Genomic DNA, 27,289 nt, shown 5'->3' with positions numbered 1-27,289 from the left:
CTCTTTTGCCTGGAGGCTAATTTCCCCCGTTTTCCCTCCCTGTGTTTCTTCTTCACCAGGGTCCAGAGTGATCTTTTCAAGAGAGAAGTCAGATGGCCTGCCCCACTTCACACCCTTGAACATCTTCCTGTCATCTTTGGATAAAATCCCTGTCCTTCCTCCATGGTCTGGTCCAGCTTCCTTCCCAGCACCAAGTCTCACCCACTGGCTCTTAGGTGCTGTGCCTGTATTCCTATCTCAGGACTTTTGCACGTGCCATTCCCTCTGCCTAGATGCTGTTCTCCACAACAGTCACATTGCTCCCAATGTGTATCATTTTATTCAGGTCTCTACACAAGTACTTTCCCGTCAGAGAAGCCCCACCTGATCACCTTACCTGAAATCATGCTCCCATTTCTCTTGATCTCTTGACCTGTTTTATTTCTTTATTGTACTTATCACTGCCTGACCCTTTTCCTTGACTACACACACACACCAAGGAACACACATGTGCACATTGTTGAATCATCACCCTCACTAAAATGTGGCCTCCATGAACACAGGGACTTAGCTATTTCACAGATGTATTCCCAGCACCTGGAAAATGCCTGGCACATAGTCGATATTCGACAAGTAATTTTTGAATGAATGAGTGATCCTCATACAACCCCTTATTTTAAAGATGAGGACACCCGAGAGCTGACAGGTGGGTCACATGACTAGTAAGCAGAAGGGGCTGGAATGAAATCCTGAGCAGCAAGTTACAGTTTAGTTTGTCCCCTGGTCCTGGGTGGTACCACCTCTGGTCCCATGAGCAGGTGAACGGCAGCATGGGCAATGTGTTCGCAGCCCATCAGAGAGGGCCACACCTCCTGTTCTGTTCATAACAAATGTAAAATTCACAAACCATGGATATGTTGCAGTAGATATGTACTCTGACCCAAAGATGGTGTGACACAGAGAGAAGAGGTCTGAAATCCTGTGTCTCCCATGAGCTTGTAGACTTTGGTCAAGTCCTTCAGCCTCCCAGGGTCACCCTTGCTTCCTGTGCCCCATGTCCAGAGACGAGCTCTGAGGTGCTTTCCACTCTGAACCTCTGAACTAAGCCACTTGCCAAAAAAAAAGCATTCATCTGCTCGCACATTGACTTCCTGAGGTGAATGAGGCTGGGTGTGAGCACCTACAGCCTATCCTACTCAGGACATGTCTCCAGGAGGAGGTGACTCCAGAAGATCCTCTTCTAACTCACTGCTCAGAGGTATCTGGACACCTACTTGAGCAACACTCAGTGTTTAAGGGTAGAGCTGGGACAGGAACACACACTATGTTCTCTGTGCCTCAGAAATTAAGAGGTTTTTTGTTTGTTTGTTTGTTTGTTTGTTTGTTTGTTTGTTTTAAGGGGCTAAAATCACCAATAAGCTGGAACGATGAAGCACTCTGAAGTTGAAAAATGCTTTGCTCAATGTTAATAATATTTTGGCAGTGACAGTTTTGAAGATCTATCACAGCTATTCTTTTCAGAAAAAGTAATAGCTCCTTTGAGGAAAAATTATATTCTCAACATGAGAAGGCTTTGATAAAATAAATCCTGATTAAAGAAGCTACATTTCAATGTAATCACGTATTCTGTGTCTATGAATACGCGAGGCATGGGGCTTGGCACTGACAGGGGACGGAGAAATAAAGCGTAATAGAATGTAATGGTGGTAAACACTGAATAAACAGTAGCTATTTGTGTGTGTGTGTGTGTGTGTGTGTGTACACACGTGCATGTGCAGTGAGCAGCTTATTGAGAGGTGGAGCTAGAAGCTAGAAGGGGGAGGGGCTTGTCCTACTGGGAATGAGAAGTGAGAAGAACTGAGAACTGTAGAACCCTGCCTGCTTAAGAGAACAGCAGGATTCCGAAGTCAGAAAGCAGACGAGCAAAGAGTGAGGGCACCAGGGTAACCCTTCCTAAATCTCTTCTAGCTCGGATTAGGATCTGTTCTAGAGCATGAGGACGAATGGAGGCCATGAGGAAGGGAAGCGCGCAGACCCAGCTTTGTGAAAGGCAAGGAGGGAAAGCTGCTGGGAGTTGGGAAGACCCTGACAGAGGCAGGACTGGCAATCGCCAGACTGTCCCTGAATCTAAGTAGAATTATCAAAATTCATATTCTTGTGATGCAACTCTCTGGCCCGGATGCCAATTGAGAGTCAAAGTATTTTTTATTGTTATTGCTATTATTAGAAGTCCCATGGAGTATCCTACATACATATATGTGCCGCCTAGCCAGGATGTGCTATTGACATGGAAGATGTTAAGCCCTCTTAGATGATAAAGGTGAAATCTTTTTCCCCACTAAGAAGCAAAAATAGTTACTTACGCTTCTGAAAATTTCAAATCAATAGTTAAATCATGACAGTGCAGAAATGCCTGAGAGTCAGCACAGTTAAAAGTGTATTAGGCATCCAGTCATTCCTAATTCTGTCAGTAGCTTTTTAGGAGGGACACAGTATAAAGTTTCACATACTCCACATTTACACATATGGGGTACTTTCAAAGAAGAAGAAAAATAAAATTATAGTAAATGATGAAAGTAGATCCCTATCTCAAACAACATATACAAAAATAAAATTCATATTAATTAAAGACTGGCAAAAACCACATTTTTAAATGCTGAGTGGAAAATATAGGTTAATATCTTTTAGCTCTTCAGGCAAAGAAATATTTTCTTAAATGGGTATAAAATGTAATTAACTAGAGAAGTAAAGTTTGCAAAACATAATAAGAATGTCCATTCATCCAAAGACCCCTCAAAGTGAAAAGACAATTTACAAACTTGGAGAAAATACTTGCAATTCACACAATGGACAGATGGTTAGTATCAAAAAGAAACAAAGGATTCTTACCAACCAACAAGAACACACACACATACACACACAGGAGCAAGGGATAGAAAGACAGTATTTCATAGAAAAGACACACAAAAAGCTAATGAACACATGAAGAGTAGCTCAGTGTCATTAGAGAACCGCAAAGTTCAGAAACCACCATGAGACACCTTTTTACACCCATTTGGTTAGGAAAAATTAAAATCTCTGACACTACAAAACCTTGAAGATGATATGAATTCACAAAACCAATTATGCATCACACGTGGGAGTCCTTATTAGCGCAAAACCACTTCAGGAAAGAGTCTGGCATGACCTCCTATAAGTGATCCATTACATATCCTATGTTCCAGCAATTCCACTCGGAGGTGGATACCTAAAACAGTTTCTAATACATACACAACAGAAGACACATACACAAATGTGCATCAGTCCCTGTCCACGGGGGAGTAGATGAATGGAATTTTATATAGCAGCCCAAAAGAATGAACTCAAACAATATGGATGCATCTCATGAAAAAAGGAAGCACCAGAGAATTACATGCATGACACCATAACAGCATTCACACATGTTGCTGTTTTTATAAATTGAAAATAATTAGAGCAAAACTAAATGCTTCTACAAAAACATGTAAATATTAAAACTTTATAAAAAGGAAAACAAAGGACTGATCAACTCAAGGTTCAGAGTGATTGTCACCCAGAGATGACAATCACTAGTTATAGGGTTGAACTTCTGGTTTTGATATTGGTTTCACCAGTGATTATTACATTATTAAAATAGCTAAGTAAATATATAAAAGCAGGATATGGACAAAATGAGAGAGCGTCACCAACCACGCATTATGATCATTCCAATTCTGTGCACACAAGTTCCTTCAATAAAATGGAGAAATGCCCTTTGACAACACACTTGGGGAAAATATCAAACTGAAGTCATTTTAGTCCAAACAATGACAAGCTCCACCCACTGATCTGACTGAGACTATTTATAGAAGGTTCTTTATTTGTTCTGACATTACTTATAAAAGAGAAATTGAAGACATCTTAAGGACCCATCACTAGAGGAATGGTTTAAAACATGAGGCTAGGGGCGCCTGGATGGCTCAGTTGGTTAAGCGTCTGCCTTTGGCTCAGGTCATGATCCCAGGGTCCTGGGATCGAGCCCCACATCAGGCTCCCTGCTCAGCAGGAAGCCTGCTTCTCCCTCTCCTGCTCCCCCTGCTTGTGTTCCCTCTCTCGCTGTCTCTCTCTCTCTCTGTTAAATAAATAAAAATCTTTAAATTAAAAATAAATAAATAAAACATGAGGCTATGTTCACCTGCTTTCATTAATTCACCTTATCAACACCTTGAGTAAGCGCCCATGATTTGTCAGACCCTATGGGATACAATGATGAACTAGACTGATTCAGGCCCTGCTCCCTTGAGGTTAACGCTGGTGGGGAAGACAGGCAGTAATCAGAAGACCACACGTGTAAATGCACACTGAAAACAGATGCAGGCTGTCAAGGGAAGGAGCACACAGTTATGAAAGGGGAAAAGGGAGAGAGAGACTAGCTTGCAGCATTTAGCGAGGCTTCCGGAAGGAGGACAGCGGCCATTTCACAGAGGTCTGAAACAAAAACCTGGGGGTAGCTACGCAGGCCAAAGGGAAGCAGGAGAAAGAGCCACCCAGGCCCAAAGAAGAGAGGTGGGCCCCGCAGCAGAAGGAGCTCGCTCGGGCTGTCAGGGACATGAAAGGCCAAATGGCCAGGCCCAGAGCAAGGCAGACAGTGGAGTGAGATGGGGCTGGAAAGGCGGGCGAGAGACAGATCATGGACCAAAGAGCAATGGAAAGAAGGGATTGAAGGAGGAAGGCAACTACATCAGATCTGCATAGGAAAACAATCACCTGCAACCAGGTAGAGAAGGGAGGTTATGAGGACAAAAGCGGGGGCTCACTTTGGCACGATCACTCTGGTTCAGCATGCAGCACAGTCAGGAGCACATGGACAAGCAGTGGGAGGTGACCTCAGCAGCGCAGACAAGGGGCAGAGGCAGCTGGCCTAGGGGTGGCGGCCGTGGGGCTGCAGAGAGGGTGCTGGATTTGAGAGGTCTCTAGATGGTAAACTGAAGAACCCTTGGAGGTAGAAGGGGTGTGGACAGAGAGGGAGAGGGAGGCACTTTGGATGACTTGCAGATGTCTGGCTTATAGAAACAGACGGAACACTGGAAGCTGAGCAGAGTGGGAAGGGGGCATGATGAGCTCGGTTTTGCAAATGGCTGAGCTTAAGGTGGCCTGGGACATCCAAATGCGGATGCCAAGTAAACAGTAGGTGAGTGAGTTTGGAGGGAGTCTGACCTGGAGATACAAGTTTAGGAGACACACTGTGAAATTGTTAAAATGAATGAGGCAAATCCATACATATTGACATGGAAGGCTGTCTATGATCTACTGGTAAATATACATGGAATAAAGCAAGTTATAAAACAGTATGCATAATATAATCACTTTTTTCAAAAGGCATATAGAAAAATACTTAATCATCTGGTGCACAAGAGAAATACATACACTTGCACATAGATACACACACACACACACACACACACACACACACACACACGTCTGGAAAGAATATACCAGATTATTAACCTGCCCCTGTGACTGATGCTTCGGGTTGGGAGAGATGAATGAAGAACTCTCACCTTTTGTCTATAAACTTTTGCACCACTGGATCCTATTTCTTATAATGAGCACTTCATTACTCCAGCTGCTCCTTCACTCCATCCCTCTGGCCTTCCCCAACTCCTACCTCATCCTGAATCCCCACCCAGAGGCAGATGTTGGCAACAGGATGAGAGAAAAGGAAAGGTGATGCCAATTTTGCATGCTATTTGACAGTAAAAAAAAGGAGGAACTTGGTGTTGACTTTTAAGCTGTATCAAAATAGCTGTATCAGAATGTTCACTGGTCAATGCCATTCCTTCTCCTTGAGTGTTAACAATCGAGTTGGCTAAGCAGTAAGTCAACTAAGATGACTGCAGAGCACAGAAGTTTGGGGACACTGGCTTGCACTCTCCTACTGGTCGCCCATTGGGCTCCGAGGATTCAAAAGTCTTATGTAATACCCACCAATCCCCCATACTGATCAAGGAACGTTGAAGACCCCCCTCACCATTGTGGAGAACAGTGTACCAAGAACTTGGCCTAATGAACATACACAAACCAAAGGAAATTAACATAAAAGAAAAGATGAGGTGGCTTTACATAGCAACCTGCATAGATTATCCTGGATTTTTCTTGTTACTGAGCATAATCACCCAGCGAGTCCCAGTCCACACTCGGCACATATTTGCAGAACTGTTTCTGAAATGTCCAGACCTCTATTTGACCAAGCATATCATTACCCCAGAACAAAAATGGTGGACCGCGAAGGCAGAAGCATCCTGATGTCAGAAAGCCAGCCAAGGAACAGGATATCTATCCCCATGCGAATTTCCCTCTTCCATTCCCAGGCCTGTGACTCACAGCCTGAGGGAATCAAATGAGATCTTAAAGTTGTCTTGTCTTGCAGCTGAACAATGTATCACCTAGCCACCCTTACTTAATAAGTGTATCTTCTACAGAGAGATATATGATAACTAATCATACCAGGAGGGCAGACACAGGTGAAATTGCTCCCATCTTGCTTCTCATTTGCGTCCACACAATCGGCGTTGTTCTGACAGGGCTTCCGCTGGCAGGCATCAAATTCTTCACAGAAAGTGCCCACGTACGGATCCTCACAGGTACAGGAAAACGTTGCCTAAAACACAAACATACCATCTACATTGCACGAGTCCTCTAAAATGTATGCTCTGGCTGTGAATCTCAAAGTTCCAAAGCACCGCTCCCAATACCAAATGCTTGAATCGCATCATTTATACTGTGATCTGATTAAAATCATAGCTTTTAGCTTTGAGAGAAATGCTGTGTATTTCCTTACACTTTATTTTTTTTTAAGATTTTTTATTTATTTATTTGAGAGAGAGAGAGAGCAAGAGCAGGAACACAAGCAGGGAGAGTGGGGAAAGGAGAAGCAGGCTTCCTGCCGAGCAGGGAGCCCGATGCGGGACTCGATCCCAGAACCCTGGGATCATGACCTGAACCGAAGGCAGACGCTTAATGACTGAGCCCCCCAGGTGCCCCTCCTTACACTTTAATTTGAAACATTTATTTTTCTCATTCTTTCTTTATTGATATTTATCCCAGCCATTCTTCCTTTTTACTAAAATAAAAAGTGGAAAAGATAACTATGTTTTAAACAAAAATGAAGTTTTGCTGGCCTGACATGGAAATGACCATTTTGCTAGAGCAGATATATTGTGCTCCAGCCATTAAATGAGATGTCACACCAACTACGATCCTGCAGCAGAGAGAGCACTCGTCCAATGTCCTGCTCTGACCACCTTCCAGAACATCAAGAGAATTTACTGAACCCCCCTGTAAATTAGCCTCAATGTCAATGTACAGCTATGCAAATGAACTGAGTGCAAGGGAAAATAAAAAAAGTGTAATTCTAGTAAGCATCCTGTTTGGCTCATGGTATTCCTGTAATCTTAGTGAAAGACCATAACTCAGTCCCAGAGCACTGCATTTGGTTGGAAGCTTCTTCATTCCTGAAATAGTTGTAAAATCCAAATAAAACTGAGCCTTCCTGCTCTCTTCACTCCTTAATGCCTGAGGGTGGTGACCATCTAAAAACAAAAAACAGGGTGCCTGGGTGGCTCAGTTGGTTAAGCAACTGCCTTCGGCTCAGGTCATGATCCCGGAGTCCGGGGATCGAGTCCCGCAACAGGCTCCCTGCTCAGCGGGAAGTCTGTTTCTCCCTCTGACCCTCCCCCCTCTCATGCTCTCTCTATCTCATTCTCTCTCTCAAATAAATAAAATCTTTATAAATAAATAAATAAATAGATAGATAGATAAATAAATAAATAAAACCGCTAATCTGGTCCCAAACCCTGTGTGAAGCAATGTAGGTTATTACTGCAGATCTTCGTGAAGAGGGGCATGGAGGAAGCAAAGGAGAATGGCATAAACAAAACTTAATACTTAAAACGCTTGATTATCTTGGGTTTTCCAGATAAAACAAAATCCCCCCAAACTGCATATCAATTGCAAATAATTGATATGTCGATAACATCCCTCCCCCCAACTTCTCCAGCCCTCATGGTTGCTTTGCTGCCTCTTCTAGAGTAAGCTTGATTTCAAAGGGAGATCTGTAGAATTTATCACTAAGGAGAAAGCTGGAATGAGGACTGAATTTTATCAAATGCCATTTTAGCTTCTTGAAAAACAATAATCTATTTCTTTTTGTCTTTGACCTAGCAATATGTGAATGTTTAGAAGCCCTAGTCCTCACTCAACCTTGCATTCTTGGAAGGAACACCCACAGAGGCATTACGCAAAACTGTATTATGGACATATTCTATTTGTAGCTATACTTCTAGTGCTTTCCAACTAACTTGCCCCATCCCCACCAGACCCCCTTCTAAGAAAACCTGTCCCTTGCACAATGAGATCATAGTTTATATTCTAACAGGGTGCCCCAAAAGTGACTAAACCAGGAGTGGATGGACCCGTGACCTCAGCAACCAAGCAAGAGACCCGTCAAATGTGACATTTAGCTCGACCAAACTGCCAGATTTTGTGTAGGTATGTTTTTGTTAAGGGAACAGGAGAAATCCTTGTAATCTGCATAATCAATTCTTAAGTTTAAGAACAACACATTCTTAGAAACCAGAACAAGTGGAATAAAAGCAATGGTTTTTCTTCTTAAGTTAGAGTTAAATTTTCTGCCTTCTCTTTCCATCCTTTCTCGCACGTCTTTTTGGCAAATGGAAATTCGCTCGGCCTGCTAGCAATTCTTGATTCCCTATCTGCTTTTCCAGGATACCGTGAGGTGGTTTTTTTCCTTTTGTGTGTGTTTGCAAGACTTTGTAGTTCAAAGCTGGGAGAAGCTGCATCAAGACTGTTAGAAAGGCAGCCTTTTAAATAGGAAACTCTTCCTCTAGAGCCATCTTTAAGGAAAATCTCGTCCTGCCCAAATGTGCAACAGAGTACACCTTTGATATTTGCAGGGACCTGTCTGGAGCCCTTTGTGCATCTGCAGATCTGTGACTGCCTTTGAAATGTAAACACTGTGTGGGCAAAATGGGCCTCAGCATCATAATAAATTACTATGTGTCATTATTTTTGGCAGTTGTCCTCTGAAATTTACTTGGTTTGCATCCAGCAGTTCCATATTGCAGATCAATTTCTTTGGCTATTTGGGGGACGCATTTTGCATATAATTCATCTGTTATGTTCCATGGAAAATATGTTGCTTGTGGAAATAAATTATCAAAAACACCAAATCAAGTATCTTCAAGTTAGCTTTTATTAAATCTAAAGCTAAAACGGAAGCCACACATTTTGTTTTGCTTTGTTTTAAGCCAGAACGTTGAAAGAAACTTGAAGAAACTGTTGAAACAATTGTTTTTGACCAAGCAACACATGGAATTGATTCTTAAACTTTGATTGGTTGATAAGGAAGATTAACATGTTTACATACCCATGACCATAAAATCTACTTAAGTTTTTATGTATTCTGTATCATATGGTCCATAAAGTTAGATTTCTTCCTGTCTATTTTCTAAGAACAATGAGCTTTCCTACAATATTAAGAGGTTTGTTTTAGTATTAAGTTTCAAGACTTGATTTGTAAGAAGCCATGAATATTTACTAGGAAACTATGTTGTTAGCATCTTGGTTGTGGAAAACTGTGATCACTGAAAGTTGTGAATGTTACACCAACCTTAAGAAGTTTAACCCACCATGACAGCACTACTCTAGGTCCAATTGTCTTAACCAGCATAAAGGCCAAAATGGACTTACTTAAAATTAGTAGCTTAGCAGGGCAGGGTGGCTGGGTGGCTCAGCTGGTTGAGTGTCTGACTCTTGGTTTTGGCTTAGGTCATGATCGCAGGGTCTAGAGATCGAGCCCCACATGAGGCTCCCGGCTCAGCACACAGTTGGCTCTGCCCCTCAGCCCCCCACCCCCATGCTTGCGCTCTCTCTCTCTCTCTCTCTCTCTCTCTCTTTAAAATAAATAAATAAATCTTAAATGAAGGAGGGGAATCGGAGGGGGAGACGAACCGTGAGAGACGATGGATGCCAAAAAACAAACTGAGGGTTCTAGAGGTGAGGGGGTGGGGGGGTGGGTTAGCCTGGTGATGGGTATTAAAGAGGGCGCGTTCTGCGTGGAGCACTGGGTGTTATGCACAAACAATGAATCATGGAACACTGCATCCAAGACTAATGATGTAATGTACGGTGATTAACATAATAAAAATAAATAAATAAATCTTAGAAGTAAATTCCTTGCTATTTCCTTGCAAACCTATTTCCTTGCAAAATTATTGTATATTTACATGTAAAAGTATTTTTTTTTAGGAAAATGAAAAGTGGCCCTCAGAGATTAATCTTAAAACCCAATGCAGAATCTCAATTTTCCCCCAACAGTTTGATGTCCAATATTCCATTTGTACATTAATGGAACTTTCTCGGTGGTAGGAAGCTCACTTTGAAAAGCTGCAGGTTTAAAACGTTTCAGTCACACCTGCATTCATGTGACAGCCATATGACAAATATTGACTGAGCACCTACTATGTGCCAGGCACTGTTCTAGGACCTGGAAACACAAGAATGAACAAGGCTGGCTCTTAGAAATGATAAGCTAGTGCTGGCTGATGATAAATAAAATGAACAGGCAAATAATGTAGTAAATGAGGTGATAAATGCCATGGGGAAAAATAAAGTTGGGAAGGGGAAGAGAGGGACCCTATAAGAAACAAGCCCATTAAACCTCCTATTGTGTTTACCGTTAGAATGCTGGTGAGAACATTCTATGCCACACGTTATTTTGTGCCTCTTTTGTAAAGTCCTCCCCAAGAAAAGTCACTCATTTAAAAATGTGCCAGTAAAAGTTTTGTTAGTCATGAGAGCTGATGTTTTGTCCTCATGAACAACGCAGATCATGAGACTGCCCTTTTTTTTTCCTCCTTTTTGCTTTGGTTGCGGCATGCTCAGAGTCTACAGGAAGTTCACCCTTAACACCTTTAATTTATATCTTCTCTGACTGTGACTTATGTTTTCGTACTTTTTAATATTTCAGTACTTTGTGAAATATGGAGTCCAATGTGTGATAAGTATGTCCAAATTCCCCAGCATGGCACACAGGGCCCTTGACAATCTGGCCCACCTCACTTTTTCTGTTTCATTCTCTGCACCTGTCACTTCTCAGTAAAGCCTAATCATCACGAACAAATCATCCCACAGAGACGCGTTTTCTGAGGAGCTTTATTTCTCTCTTTCAGGGTCAGAATTCCTCCATTCTATCTTACTCTCTCCCTTAAACAAAGTATACAGAAAATACATTTATCTCTTGTTGGTGTCCCTGTGACATCAGTACGAACATAAAAGCCCCAGCTGACTGGACACTGAATCTCATTGTTTATAGAGCTTGCTGACATTGAATTATCTCATTAATCTTCACCACATCTGTCAGGTGGCTGTTATCACATCCATTATAGGAATTGAGAACAGACTCAACAGGGAGGTCAGATACATTTTGGAAGGTGTCCCAGCCAGCAAGTATAAGGTCAAGGCTTAAATCTGTACCATCGATTCCAGACCTTTCCCACGCATAGCTGAATACTGTCCTATCGTCACTGCATTGGTCTATGCACCAGAGACGCACGCAGGGTGCCCTTCACCCCGACTCTAAAATAACCCCAATAACTGTGGTATTTTGCTTCTTGCTCCAGGTCGTGTGGTTTGTCTACCTCCTCTCTTAAGGTCTGGCTGCCTTCCTTATCGGCATCACTGACTGTTCTTTTGGTTCATTGATTCTAATTTCTTTTAGTCTTAAGAATAACACCAAATGTACTCAAATAAGGTTTCAAAATAGAGTAAAAATATCCTTCCTGAGAGCTGAAAGTATCTCTTGTCCATGAAGTGCCCAATCACTCATGAACAGACTTGAAAACTTTGATTGGACGATTTTTCGCCAGGACTGGAGGTCCTTGATGTTTGGGACTTCAGTTCCTCATACATAATAGATGCTTGACTGTTCATTGAATTAAGCTGACTTCATAAGGGGCTGCTTGAAGGCAGCCTTCAAGGAGAGTCCTCTGAAGGTAAGGGGACCTCTTCCCCTACCTCCTTGTCTATCTCTGAGGATCTTGTGTTTTGCTAAGACAGCTTCATAGTGACTCACACATTCTTCACCCACAGATTCTTACTAAAGGGGATACTGGAACAGAATTTGGAGGGCAATTCCCAAGCCAGAAGGTGAGTAACGGGCCCCTAAACCTCTCAAAATGGAAAGATCATCTGAGCCACTCCTGGCTAAAGGACTCTCTGGGCCAATTTCCATTTCCACCAGGGGCCAGCCTGCTTCCAAACAACGTCTGGGCTATTCATAGTTCAATGTATGAACATCTGCAAGGTCAAAACTCTAGCCAATGAATCGATAATTGTTGGAGACAGGTGACACAGACATGGTGGTGTGCCAAATTGCTCTCACTTTGATATGTGCTTGAAATTTTCCACAATACGAAATTATGTGGTTTTTATTTTAAGCATCTGGCTGAGTCCCAAGAAAGGAAAGTGAAAACTTCGAAAAATGAGACTCACACTCCACATGTGGGTACAACTCCTCCCTGTGGGATCCGCTAGCGCCTTTACTGCAGCGATGTTGTAGAGAACCTTATGTGCGCGTCACTGAGCCACCCCCGGTGTGAAGTCCCACTCCAGAAACTTCTTTCATCTCCAAGTGCCAGGAAAAGCTCTGCTTGCCCAACAGAACTGACTGCTTGCTTTCTCGGGTGGGCAACAAGAATCATGTAACTGAGCATAGTTCCCTCTAAACAGCAGAGTCTTCTTGAAGCTCAGCCATTTCTGTGCCAGGGGAAGGCTGGGCTGCCTCTCAGCTTCTCCAGCACAACGAGGTCACGAGCAGGACACACCCAGCCCAGGCCTCCGGCGAGGAGAACAATTCCTGCTTATAGAGCCTATGGGTAAATATTCAGAAGACTTCTCTAAACGAGTTCTCTAGATACCAGCAGGGTCAAGATGTAGAGTCTTGTTTCCCAGCAATAGAAAGCTCTGTCACCTTTCTGCTCTTAGTTAATAGGGGAGATCCAAGTGCATGTTAATGAAGATGATTCCCTGAGTAGGGGCTTTCTGCAGACCCTTTTGCTGAGAGCTTACAACGTCTTAAGCAGACTTTCAAAAAAAGAATGCAGTGAGTCCCCACTGTCTCATGTAACAATGAAGGATCACTCAGATTCCAGCCTGAGCTGTCGCATCACCCCAAAATGCACTGACCCTGAATCTGTAGAGATAGGAACCCACAGAAGCCCCACCCTGGCAAGGACCTCAGCCAACGATCTATTATTCCAGCTCCTAGGAACCCGGCTGGGTGGTCGCCTGGGTCTGAAATCACATAGCTGATGTTAGGAGTTAGTTGGACAGGTAGGTAGTTAGGGCCAGGGTCCTCAACAAGAAAATATGGAGTCAGGACAGTTAAGATAAAACAGCGCTAACATCTTGTTTTGCAGCTTAGACAGGACCACACTGACATTCTGCTTTGCAGCCTTTGCAGAAATGACTTCTGCAAAACGTCCTAAAATAAGACAATTTGGGGCACCTGCGTGGCTAAGTCATTAAGCGCCTGCCTTTGGCCCAGGTCATGATCCCAGGGTCCTGGGATCGAGTCCCGCATCGGGCTCCCTGCTCCGCGGGAAGCCTGCTTCTCCCTCTCCCACTCCCCCTGCTTGCGTTCCCTCTCTCGCTGTGTCTCTCTGTCAAATAAATAAACAAAATCTTTTAAAAATAAATTAAAAATAAGACAATTAACCACAAAGCATTTGTCAATATCATGGGCAAGGGGCAATTAAGACCCAAGCCCCCAGATGTCAGCCAAAAAGGATCATCAGCACAGAGACATTAACCCAATAGGTAGACAGATATATGCCCAAAGCCCTGATTGGCATGACTCAGCACACCCTGATTGCTGAAGACAGCTCTGCTCATAAAACCCCCTAAACTTAGAAACTCCGGGGGCAACCCACTCAGGGCTCCCTCTCTCTCCAGGAGCTTTATACTCTTGCTAGACTTCAGACTTTGCTTTGCTGCCCCCCACTCTTCATCTGGTATACTCTGTATTCTTCGAAGCAGCATGACCAAGAACCACAGGCACTAAGGGGACAAAAATCCTGTAACACTGACAGACACTAAAACCTAGATAAAAAGCAGTCATCAGAGCACACATTTTTTTTTTTAGATGAGTTCTTTTTTTTTATGTTATGTTAATCACCATACATTACATCATTAGTTTTTGATGTAGTGTTCCATGATTCATTGTTTGCATATAACACCCAGTGCTCCATGGAGAACGTGCCCTCTTTAATACCCACCACCAGGCTAACCCATCCCCCCACCCCCCTTCCCCTCTAGAACCCTCAGTTTGTACATTTTCATTTGATTCAGCACAGGTGAGCCATAACGAATGGGCCAGAAGACCAATCTAGCATGGTCTTCTAGGCAGGTAGAAGTTAGCCTTTTACTAAAAACCCAGATTTGGTATTTCAAGAGACAGAAATGATTATTTGGATATAAATTTAAGAGACTATCTGAGAATTCTTGTTATGGTGTGAAAATCCCTACACACGCCTCTTCCTGAGCCCAGGCCACACAGGGACCCCTGGAGCCCAACCAGAGAGACAAAGTTTTGCCCCCTGCTGGGAACACAGTAAATTACCTCAAAGGAAAACTCACTCTGAATTACATTTTTTAAATTCTTGTCTGTTGGCCGGGTCTTACTGTTCATTCACTACACATGTAATTTAAACAACATGCTCGCATTGCTTATGGCTTATAATCTTACTTCCCATTAACCTTAAACACACTATCTCTCTTCTGTTTGGATTCATTAATTGCAAATATAGCAGCTTATAAAAAAAAAAAGTAAGCTTAGAGAACATGCAGATCATCTAAACATGAAATTCAAAACTTGACATTCATGAATTCCTAGAATTTATTTCTTTGGCTTAAATGTTAAATTCTGAAAAATACTAACAATAATAAATGAGCCTTGCTCTTTCCTTCCAAAGGACACTCAAGTTTACTTTATTACTCAAGGGGGAAGAAAGTAAATGTCTTTGAGGAAATTTTGTAAAAGGCTTTCTCTCTCAAAGTGGATATATGGATTGGCAGAATGGAGACATTCAAAAGCAGTTTCTAGCCATATCCTGGCAACTTCTGTGTTCTCAGCATGTTGAGCACAGCCATAATTAGCCATATGATTTCCATGTAATCAGCCTGAATCTTCAGTTCACCAGTATCTGTGTATTTATTTGATGAAAAGTGCTAATCCATTAGCAAAAGTAAAGTTTGACTTTTAAAAAAATGAATGTCACTGAAAATTCATCTTTTATTGAATTTCCCTATAAAAAAAACCTGCCTGATCCCACAAGTAAATGACATACCATTCTAATTTCTTATTTTAAAATTCCATTTAATCTTCTAGTTATTTCCTTTGCTACATGAAAAGAAAATGGTAAAGAAAAAGCTTTAATAAAATGGACACTTTGATGTATAAATTATTGATGAGAAGGACTCACTGAAGAATAAAGATCTTTCCTACCATCTTTCTCAAATTACCTCAGATGGAAAACCCACTTTGAGTTACATTTTTTTAAAGATTTTATTTATTTATTTGAGAGAGAGAGAGCACAAGTGGGGAGGAGAGGGAGAAGCTACCTCAGCAGGGAGCCCATGGGGCTCAATCCCAGGACCCGGGATCATGACTTGAGCCGAAGGCAGATGGTTCACTGACTGAGCCACCCAGGCATCCCTTAAGTTACATTTTTAAGTGTAAAGCAAAGATGATAAACCAGTGGTAACTTCTAAAGATGGGAAACCGATGGGGACAGGGCAGGATACCCAGCCATCATTTATTGAAAAAAGGCCCCACCATATGCCAAGCACCATTCTGAAGATCCACTTAATCCTCCCAACAGTCTTGCAAGATCGGAATGATTTTTCTATTTCACCAATGAGGAAACAGTTCAGAGACTTTAAGTAACTTGCTCAAGGTCACACAGCTAGTGTGGAGGCGGATTTAGTCTCTTTGCAAAGACATCTCTTACAATTTAAGATATTCAGAAATGCAAGGAATTGAGTTACAAAGCATGAAGGGTGCAGTTCAAACACCATCCTGAGAAGGGGGATGATAGAAGCATTTATGCACTGAGTGAGAATTTGAAGAGCGATGGCTTCCAAAGGCCTCTTGAAATCTTAGATCTGATGCACCTCGGTTTCAGTCCCATGGAAGCCACAAACCCCCCCTAGCCCTCCCCTCCTGCAAGTGACCACATGCCTCCCTGAGGTGCTAACAACCACCTCATGGGTTTCCTTCCCACTCTCACCGCATTCATGTGCTAGGGCTGCCATAACACAGGACCACAGACTGCGTGGCTCAAACAGTAGAAATCTACTATCTCACACTTCGAAAAACCGGGAAAATCAAAACTCAGGTGTCAGCAGGGTTGGTTTCTTTGGAGGCCTCCCTCCCTGGCTCAGATGGCTATACCTCCTCCCTGTGTCTCCACAAATATTTCCCTTTGTGAATGTCTGTGTCCTACTCTCTTCTTCTTGTAAGGACGCCAATCATATTGGATAAGGGCCCCACCCATATGACCCATATGACTTTGTCTCACCTTGATTGTCTCTCTTTTTTTTTTAAGAATTTAATTGTCTGTCTGTTTACTTAGAATGACAGCATGGGGGGAGGGGCAGAGAGAGAGAGAGAGAGAATCTCAAGCAGACTCCACACAGAGCACAGAGCCCAATGCAGGGCTCGATCTCATAACCCTGAGATCACAACCTGAGCCGAAACCGAGTCGGTTGCTTAACCAGCTGAGCTACCCAGGTGCCCCTTGATTGTCTCTTTAAAGGCCCAGTCTCCCAATACAGTCATATTCTCAGGTACGAGGGGTGAGAACTTCAACATGTGAGTTTTGCAGGGATACAATTCAGCCCAGGACAGACATGCACCCTCTCTGGCTTATTCCTCCAACTATTTTCAGAGCCATCTTCCTTAAATGCTGCTTTTAGTCCTTCACAAATATTTGATGCTTACGTACCAAAGTCAGTATCCTACAGGAGACACAATACTCATTGAACAATAGCCACCTGGAGAGTTTGGAAATGCACATACAGAGACGTTTAAGGCAGAGTTCATGTGCTCCAGGAATTGACAAGCTAGTTAGAGAAACAGATCTGTGTCACTGTCATTATCACTATCATCTTCATCACATACCTTTACTGAGCACCCAGTAGCAGGGCTTTGCAAAATGCAGTTATCCTCATTGTTTACTGTTATCCCGGGGTTATACTTACAGAGAGGAGGAGGCAACTGACCAAGGTCTGCTGCCTAATAAGTTGAAGAGCTGAAATCTGAGCCCAGGTGATCTGATTCTAGGATCTGCCCTCTATTCAAAGAAACTACATTACAAGTAAACCATGGTGCTCAGAGAGATGGGGAGACCACACAGGAGCTGCCTGCACCTGGCCCATGTTAAAGGTACAAAACCCACTTCCTCAGAGAGAACGCCCAGCTCCCTGCCCTGTTTCAAACACTCTGGTTGCTCTGGGTCTCTCCTTAGGTCAGTCCTGGAGTGGCAGCTTTTGTCCTTTTAGGGATGAGCCATTGAGGACTCAAGACCCTTGTCACCATTTGATACCCAAAATCTGGAGATGGGGAGACAGTCCACCTACTGTGTGACGTCCACCTTAATGACAGGTGTCCTGCCAGACACACTCGGGTGTATGGTCCTCCTTTCTTCTCTCCTTCCCCTTCCCTGTTTCCCTGTTTCTCCTCATGCCCTTTGGACTCGTCATATAGGTGGTTGATTACATTCATGGGCCATAGCTAACCAAAGTGTGTGTGCCCCACTTCCAATCTTTAGCAGTCTGAGGGTCTCCCTCTGTACATGTACAACTAACCCGGCTTTATTTTCCCATCGGACCTATAATTTTTCTTTGCCTCTGTCTTCCCATCTTCTTCCTCCTCTATAGGTTGTTATGTAGTTTATGCACTTCTGTAGAGAGGCTCAAATCCAATCCAAGAGAGAGATGGGGAACAAAGAAGCAAAACACAGAAGAGCTGATCTAAGGGATCAGTTCAGCCTTCCTTATGGAAGGTAAAAGCAATTTAACAGCCCTTTGCTCTCCTATTGAAATAAGAAGGTATCATAGGTGAAATAATAGGTATCATAACCTGAACTCCAAAAGTTTTGTCTTAATTATATAATCTCTGAGACCATAGAATTTGACTAAAAACATTTCCTCAGTATTCGGAGAGGAAAAAAAAACTATCTTTTCATTTTATTGTCAAAGATTTTATTCAGAGTTCCTGATCTAATGAATGCATTCCTTACTTTATTGAATTTACATGGACACACACTGAAGTAAAACCAGCAAAGGTGGGAAGGCCCTATCATTCATTTTAATTAAATCTTATCTCATTAAACATTTGCTGCTTTCATCATTTTAATACTGAACAAAAGGCAGGTTACATCTAATAAATGTGTTTCTCCAAGATAATTAGAAAAGAATCATTCTAATAATTTCCAGGAAAACTTCATCAAAATATCTAACTTAGGGTGGCAAAAGAATTACTTAAGTTCACAGGCATGATGAATCTTGCTTGCTTTCAAACTATTTTTATTAATCTATAATAGTCACATGAAATTATCTCTTCCATGGAATAGTTTAATCTTCCAAGTCTGAGTAAGAAAGAAAAGTCTGCATACAGGTTTTGAATATAGGAACATGAACACTGCTCATATCTTCCTTTCAAAATTTTGTGGTCAATGTGTCATATTTTAACCATTTTGACACTGGTAGTTTCTTTTCTAATGCACGTGTGACTCTTAGAATAAGATACTGGAGTTAGGTTCTTTCTTCGGGGAAAAAAAAAAAAAGTCGTACTTAATTCCCCAGAGCCTCAGTATCCCCCATCATGGGATGGGGTGATGAAATGTGCATGTCAGAGGACTGTGGACTCCGGAAGTCCTTGGGCTAAGCAAAGATCCATATAAGTGCTGGAAAAAAACATTAAGTTCTTGGGCGCCTGGGTGGCTCAGTCGGTTAAGCATCTACCTTCAGGTCAGGTCACGATCCCAGGGTCCTGGGATCGAGTCCTGAATCTGGCTCCCTGCTCAGTGGGGAGTCTGCTTCTCCCTCTACCCCTACCTCCTGCTTATGATCTCTCTCTCTCTCTCTAATAAATAATAAAATCTTAAAAAAAAAACCATTAAGTTCTCTTCCTCTTTCATGTGCATAACCGCCAGTACACCTTATCATGTGGCTGCCAAACACGACAGTCCTGTGTGGGAATCAATCTTCAATAATGTTTCCTAATTATAATTTTTAGATGCTCATGTTGGAAAGGGAAAAAAAAAAAACAACCCTATCAGCTGGCCCAAATTCCCGTCTTCTCTGAGGGATGCATAAATGGGCTTTTGCTATGGAATAGGGCTCCAAGTCATTTAGGTCAACAGATGAGTGCTTCTAGAGCTTCTCAGGCTCCCCTAAAATAAAAGTAGTTCTTTTTGTGTATTTAGCATAACATCTGTCTCAGATGATTGGCTCAAATGACACCAGCCTCCCCTGTTTCTAAACTGGGGAAAAATGAAAACCAAACAACAGGGCTCAGATTTGCTAACAAATCTCACCTCCCCAAACCCAGCTCCTTGTTCTCATATCCAACACCTAGAATGATCTATGATTCTCTCTCCTACTAAAACCCGCCCCTTAGAAAACTAAGTTACTCCCGTTTTAATGACAGAGAAAACCTTAGTGTGATACCGTTTTAGGGACATTTGCATTTAAATAGGAAATCAGGCCTTTATTACACAGGAATTAAGCTCAAATAACAGGTTTCCAGGCATCCCTCCAGGCTGGTGTGTCAAGAAAATTGGGGATGAAAGGACCTCCCTAGACATCCTTGAATCTTACACCAGCAAAGCAACCCCCCACCCCCAGCCCACTGCCTTCCGTCCAACAGCCTGGGCAACTACAGTGAACCAACGTCAAGTTACTTTTATTTTTTTTAAAGCATTTTTTTAAAAATCAAGAATTTTCGGTTCAGAAGACCTTCATAATAAAAATTTAAAAATAAATTTCTCTCTTCTCACTACCGCTGGCTGATAACCATGGTTTTTCTTATTTTTTAGAAGACCCTTTTGACAAGGTTCTCTTTGGGGAACAAGTACATATTCATGAGTATTTCTGGCTAAAAGTGATATTTGTCAACAATTTTATTTTTTTTAACTACAAAACTAAAAATACACGTAGCTAAGCCGCACTTCAGAACGATGGGTAAGAAGTAAGGCAAACAGCCAATTGCCCATTTATCTGTGGCCAATGCACCAACTCTTGTCGTAGCACAGGTCTTAAAAATAAAACAAAACCAAAAAAAATGCTAGTGTATAGAGGACATGCTCGTGACTTGGATTCAGAAATTCTAGTATCCCCTTTCTCCCAACAATTATCCTTTAAAATTGGAACTCTGAGAGGGAAATTAAACATGAGTGTGGCCCCAAACAACTTCCACTACGGTCAATTAAAGTCAGTCGTGCAGGCCAGAAGCATTCCTGGGTAGTTCAAAAGAGGATGAGTGGAAGCAGAAACTTGCAAGGATAACAGGGTTGGAGCACCAAGTACAACAAGGACCACAGGAGGGAGGGGGGTGATGGAGGTACAATGCCATTTTTATTGGTTGGGGACCATAGGTGCCATCTTTTATTTGTAAAGGACTTTACAAAACACTTCCACATAAATGATCTCATGTCAGATTCCACTGGGATGTTTGCCAGCACCTATCTGGAATCTGGGCTAAGCCCCAGTCTTGCACGTGCCTCGGCTCAGTGATGTGGCCACTGTCTGTGGCTTGGTGACATGAACACTGTCATCATTCCCATCGTTGGGATAAGGCCCATCTCCTTAATGGCCTCCCGGCTCCCTGTTAAAACCCCTGGCTTTCACAGGTGCTAGTTGCACATCACTGTGATTGTAAGGCTCTGGGGAATTAAGCGACTCTGTTTCAGTAAGTGCCAGAGTCGGATCTTGACCTCTGATCTGCCTCCATGTGCCCGGCTGCCACAGAGCCACGAAGTCTCATACTTCATCAGCCTGGTCTGGACCAACGTGTAAGTCCACACTGACCTTGTCTGGACCAAGGACAGGGACTGCTCTCCTCGAACACATGGGTATTTGCTGTCACCTTGAATTTGCTCTCCAGCTAGATGACAAAAACAATGCCTTCAGATGATCCCTACTGATCAAAATGCAGCTGAATGTGAGTGCCTTTAGAAGTACTATAACATTTTGAAATTTCAGCCCTTACTGAAATCATGTAAGTTAATTCCCGAGAGTCTCTATATCCACATCCAAAAATTTGGGTGAAGAAAATGTCCACGTCGCAGGGCCGTGGTCAGTGGAAGATCCTTTCTACCAGGATTCAGCAATGCAACTGATGTCTCCATTCTGTGTATTTCAACCAAGCTGCCTTTAATGGAGTATATTTGATTAAACTGAAAAATGAATTGTTCTTTCGGTAGAAAATGGAAGTGTAATATTATACTAATCTAACCATGGAAGCCCATTCTTCTTCCATTTGTATTTATATTAGCAACCTGAAAGAGCCCTGTAGGCAAAAGTCATTTAATCTGGCAGCTATTTCTGATTTTACGTATCACAACATAGTACCTTTTTTTTAATCCCCCCCCCAAATTTTCCACGTGTAAAGAAACCCCCAAAGTAGAGCAGCAAGCTTTGGCTGAAAATCAATGAAAATAATTCAAGCTTGGAGAGAAGTGATTGGATTCCAGGACGAGTTCCCACAGTCTGTGACCTTGGCCGGTCGGGCAGCCTTGCCCTTAACCTAATCCAAGTTCAAGCCAACCATGACCTTTGCCACTCATCTTGCTGAAGGCGCTCTTTCTGTTCCAGACACCTACAAACTTCCTCAGCACATGGCTGCATCATCACTTCAGTGGGGTATTTTCATGACATATAAGTCGTTCTTTCCATATTTCAGTTTCTACTGAACTTTAATGTCCCCTGTGTTAATTTGCTTGATTTATACGACTTCATTCGACTCTCTGTCACTGACACCATTGGATGGTGATTACCTATGCTACTTTGCTCACCAGCTCTTAAATATATACCAGATTAAACCAAGACCAGATAATGACAAAGAAAAAGGACATAGGTAAAATGTGATAAAGAAAGCATGTAAAGAAATGAAAAAAAAAAAAAAAGCTAGTAGGAAAGAAAAACCAAAATCATTCTAGTAAAGTTAGGAAAGCAGTTACTGAATTACAATGAAGAGAGAAAAAGCAAAAATTTTTCAGTTTTTCTACAGATATAGAGCTAAACACACATGCATCATTATTTATGGAATGTACAAATGGTACTCTAAGCTGCTCAGCATTTCCTGTGTTCACGTGCTTCATTTTCCCACCGTTTCCAGCCAAAATCTTGTGACTGCAAAAATAAGATGTATAAATGATGGTTCTGGTGTCCTACATAATTAATGACCTTTCTATTCTGGAAAACTCTGGAACATTCTACATTTGCTGGGGCCTCTGCACACTCCCAGAAGCCTGTCACACCAGCATCCTCCGTGCCCTTCCCTCCACACTTAAGCCCTAAATGAGATCTCCCTGCATATATCATAGAGCCACCTCTATCTAAGGTTAAGACACAGCTTGGATTTTCTGCCCAGAATCATGTGGAAACCATGTACAGTCGTATAGAGGAGGGTCCTTGCCTTCTTGACGATGGCCCCTGGAGGCCTGCAGTAACGTCCCTCCGTATGTCCATTACTGAGCACCTGCTGGATTCCAGGGAGAGCTTGCTCCTTCCCTTCTTCCCTTCTTTCTCCTCCGTTCCTTATTGACTCAGAAATATCCTATTTAGCTTCAGAATTACTAAACTAGAAATTATCCACTGGTGTGAATGTGGGAAAGACTAATGTTGGCGGCTCCGTTAAACGCTGATCTTAGCCTCCAGTGCCCATTACAGGAAAGGAAGTTGAGTACAGAGTGAGTTCACTGTTGCTGCTGAGTAACAGACAGGCAGGTTTGGCCCAGTTTTCTTGGGGTTATTCTTAGAGGACAAAGAAAAGGCAGTCTGCAGGAAGAAACCCACATAATGGCTCATGATGGTCTGACAGGTGTTGGGGTGATGCCTGACCTGCCCCTTTGTCCTGGAGGTGGTAGCTTCCTGGCCAGCTGGCAGTCAAGGCAGTATCACGGGACCATCTCCTCTAAACCCATTTACCTTACATTCCCTGGAAATAAACAAGGCTGGCAAAGGATACCCCAGGATTGAGCAGGTAACCCAGACCTGATTCTGCCCTGAACAGAATTCCCATATGACCCGGAGACACCATTCCTTACGTATACACTCAGAAGAACTGAAAACAGAGACTTAAATACTCGTGCACGCATGTTCTTAGCTGCACTATCACAATAGCCAAAAACTGAAAACAAACTGAATGTCCATCAACAGTAAACAGATAAACAAATTATGGCATGGCCATACAATGGACTGTTACTCAACCATGAAAGGAAGGGAAGTACGGACACTGGGAATAACATGGATGAACTGGAAGATGCGATGTGGAGAGAAGGAAGCCCGTCCTCAAAGGTCACAGACTGTAGGATACCGTTTATATGAAATAGTGAGAATAGGTAAGTCCCTAGAGATAGAGGCAGACTGGTTGTCACCAGGGGCTGGGGGCAGGAATGGGGAGTGACTGCCGCACCAGGACACATTTCCTTTTGGCGTGACGAAATGCCCTGAAACTAGATAAAGGTGTTATCAACCAAGAAAAGAGGCAGAGCTAAAACAAAAGCATTTATTTGGGGTCTCAGAATTGCAATTTGGAGAGTACAGATTTCTGGTAGCAATCCAAATTGTACATCCCGGTCCCCCGCGCAGGGAACAAAAGTCAAGGGGTTTTAAAGACAAAAGGGAATGCCCGTCTATGTAGTTTACAAAGAATTTTGATGGATGTTGGCAGAAAACTCATCTAAACGGAGTATAAGTGGTCTCTAAGGCTATCACTAAGCAAAATCTCTTACTGTAGCAGGGTTCAGGTGTGCTGGCTGAGTCCCTGGAATATTTGCGGTATGGCCCAGATCAAAAGCTCCTGCTTCCATCACTGAGGACGGTGAGGATGGGCACAAGGCCCACCTCCTTAATGGCCTCCTGGCTCCATTTTAAACCCCTGGACATACATGACCATCTCATTCCACCTTTCGCCGGTGCTAATTACACCATTGTAAGGGGACTAAATGCCCCCTGAATTGTTGACCTTACAATGGTTACTTCTGTATCTTATGAATTTCATCTCAATTTAAAAAAAAATTGTTTTAAAAATTCTATCACCCCCGGTCTGACGTCACTTGCCTCAGAGAAGGACGCTTTCCTCTCCTTCTCTGAAGCCCTCCTGTATATCTCTCCTGATTCTATCCCCTCCAGGATCTTCATCCATTAATTACGCCCCCCAGGCCGCCCTGCCTCATCTTCTAGCTTCCTGGCTCTGGCCTACGTCGATATGTCAATGCGATTCATCCTTACTCTAGAAGCAAACCCTCTTCCTTTGATTCAATTTCCCACTTGGAGCACCATCCACTCTCTCCCTCCCATTCGGTGCCAAGTTTACCAAAAAGGCAAGGCACACTGCTTACCCAAGCTCTTCCCTGCCGCCTATAATCCGGCTTCCTCCCTATACCAACGCTGTCCTCCCTACAGCAAGATCCCGGAGTGAGTTATTGCCTCTTCTCCCAGGAAAGCAGGCTGATGTTCTGAAAAAGCAATCTGCTCCGTTTTCTTGTTATTGTTTACTACCTAAAGAGCTTGCAACAATGTCTAATAGAAAGGTCGTTTTAACCACTTTAGATTTCTGTGATTGTCATTGGCCTGCTTTCATTAATCTTTTTAACGGGATTTTAGGATGTGCTCCGTTTGTTTTTGATTTGGCTCTTTGCGGAGGCTGACAGGGAAGAAAGAACAGACAAAGAGGCAAGGGAAGGGACTCTGCCTTGGGGACCCCCGTGTGCACGGGGCTGCTGATCTCAAGGTGGGCATGGTTGTGGGTGGAACTGGTCTGAGACCCTGGGGGTGAGGGTCAAGAGGCAGACAAAAACGGGGACTTGTCAAATTGGCCTTCAGCAAAGTGACCTAGAGCTGTTACAAAGAAGCCATTCAGAGAATCACCCCAGAGGAGAGACAAAAGTTGCAAAGTGGTTTTCAAGGTCACAGACAGAAAAGCTGACCTTTCAAAACCAACCTGGAGGTGGTCAGAAAAATAGGTTAAAGGTACAGAAAGTAAAGAGAGTCGGAAGAGAAAGGGTCAAGGCCAAGCCTGGACCACAGCAGGGCTTCCTGGACCTCGGGGGGTAGGGGCCTGAGACCATTTCAGGGGGTCCACGAGGCCAAAACTATCTTATAATAATATTAAAATGTGATGTGTCTTTTTCACTCTGTTGAAATTGGTACTAAAGATGCAAAGCAAAGGTGAGAAAAACTGCTCCTGCCTTCACACAAATCAAAGCAGAGACTTTGTGGCAGCAATCAATGCCTCTTCACTGTCATCAGGCATTTGCTAGGGCAAAAAATGCTAGTTTCACTTAGAATGTCCTTGATGAAGACATAAAAATTTAAAATTTTATGAGATTTTAACCCTTGAGTGTACATCATTTTGACATTCTCTGTAACAAAATGGGAGGTATGCATAAAGCACTCCCACTGCACCCCCCCCAAAGTCAGGGGCTGACCTCAAGGAAACACACAGCACAGTTGTTTGAGTCGTGCACTAGCTCACTTTTCACGGAACACCTTTTTTCCTCAAAACAATGACTGACAAACTAGAGTTATTCAGACTTGGCTATTCAGCAAATATTTTCTCTCAAATGAATGAAGTGACCCTGTCATATCAAGTAAAACAACCATTAGTTTTTATCAGGGATAAAATTTGAACTTTTCAGGAAAAATTAGAATTTTGGGAAATTTTTATCTTCCATTATAAACTTGACCAATTAATTCCCAATACTTCAAGACTTTCCTGGTGAGACTGGGTGGTAAAATTAACCACCCATGTGATTTTTGTTGTTGTTGTTGTTAACGTATAATGAAATGTGTCAACCTTGGAGAGCTCTGTATAACTCCAGTATTTTCCAAATGACCAATGTGTGAAGTTATAAAAACCTATTTAGGGGTAAAAGATCCAAAATGTAAGACATATCAATGAATGGCTAACAGTACAAGAGTTCATTGATATGGTTTCAAATTCCTGCATTCAATTAACCTTTAAGAATTTGCCACTTATCAAATTTTAAAATATTACAAGAAAAATATCCAAAATTATCTGAAACAGCTATTAAAACACTCCTCCATTTTCCAACCAACTATCTTTTGAGGCTAAATTTTCTTCGTACACTTCAACCAAAACAACACATTGTAACAGACTGCATGTAAAAACAAATGTAAAAATCCAGCCGTCTTCCTTTAAGCCAGATATTACAGAGATTTGTTAAAATGAAAACAGTGCTTCTTTTCCCACTAAATTCTTTCTGCTTTGAAAAATGTAATTACTTTTTGGGGTGCATGGGTGGCTCAGCTGGTTAAGCATCTGCCTTCAGCTCAGGTCATGATCTCAGGGTCCTGGGATCGAGTCCCGCATCAGGTTCCCTGCTCAGTGGGGAGTCTGTTTCTCCTTTTCTTTCTGCCCCTCCCCCCACTTGTGCGCGCTCTCTCTCTCTCACAAATAATAAAATCTTTTTTTTAAAAAAAGAAAAATATAGTTACTTTTTATTTAAAAACATCTTTTATTTAAAACGTGTTAATTTATGTTACCATGCAATGATGAATTTACTAATTAAATATTTTTAAATTCCTCAGTTTTAATTCAATGTGATAAATATCAATAGATACAACCCAGTAAACCAAAGCTCTTTGGGGTCCTCAGTATTTCCTAAGACTATAAAGGAACCATGAGACCAAAAAGTCAAAAACCACTGGGCGAGGTGAAGCCACACTGTTTTGTAACTAAAACCACAAACACCCCATCCAGGGGACAAATCCTCCAGTGAGTCTGTAACTCGGCAGGCAGAAAATGGGGCCAAGCTCTGTAGAGAAAGCACCAGGAGGGCCAGCAGGGAGCTATTTCTGGACAGAAGGACCAGAAATCTCCACTAATACCATGAAGAAACCCCCCCCCCAACTCTTGCCTGCCATGAAGACATTGGTCACACACCCAGAGCCCACTGGTGTGTCCCTTCAGTTTGGGGAA

The 27,289-nt window shown here is 42.6% G+C and overlaps 1 protein-coding gene across 2 annotated transcripts in view; it reads right to left on the bottom strand.

Annotated features, from left to right (window-relative positions):
- DNER (delta/notch like EGF repeat containing) overlaps nt 1–27,289 on the bottom strand; it is a 296,928-nt gene that overhangs the window by 98,795 nt on the left and 170,844 nt on the right. For both annotated transcript variants that reach the window (XM_073877575.1, XM_025890378.2), the window contains exon 6: nt 6,484–6,637. In XM_073877575.1, the coding sequence (XP_073733676.1) occupies nt 6,484–6,637 (154 nt within the window). The remainder of the gene's footprint in view (nt 1–6,483; nt 6,638–27,289) is intronic.

The sequence above is a fragment of the Callorhinus ursinus genome, unplaced genomic scaffold (assembly GCF_003265705.2).
Source record: "Callorhinus ursinus isolate GAN/ISIS: 27379988/994484 unplaced genomic scaffold, GSC_fseal_2.0 scaffold2, whole genome shotgun sequence".
In the NCBI taxonomy this organism is placed as follows: domain Eukaryota; kingdom Metazoa; phylum Chordata; class Mammalia; order Carnivora; family Otariidae; genus Callorhinus; species Callorhinus ursinus.
Note: the sequence above shows the minus strand (reverse complement) of the source record. Positions and strands in the feature narration are given on the sequence as shown.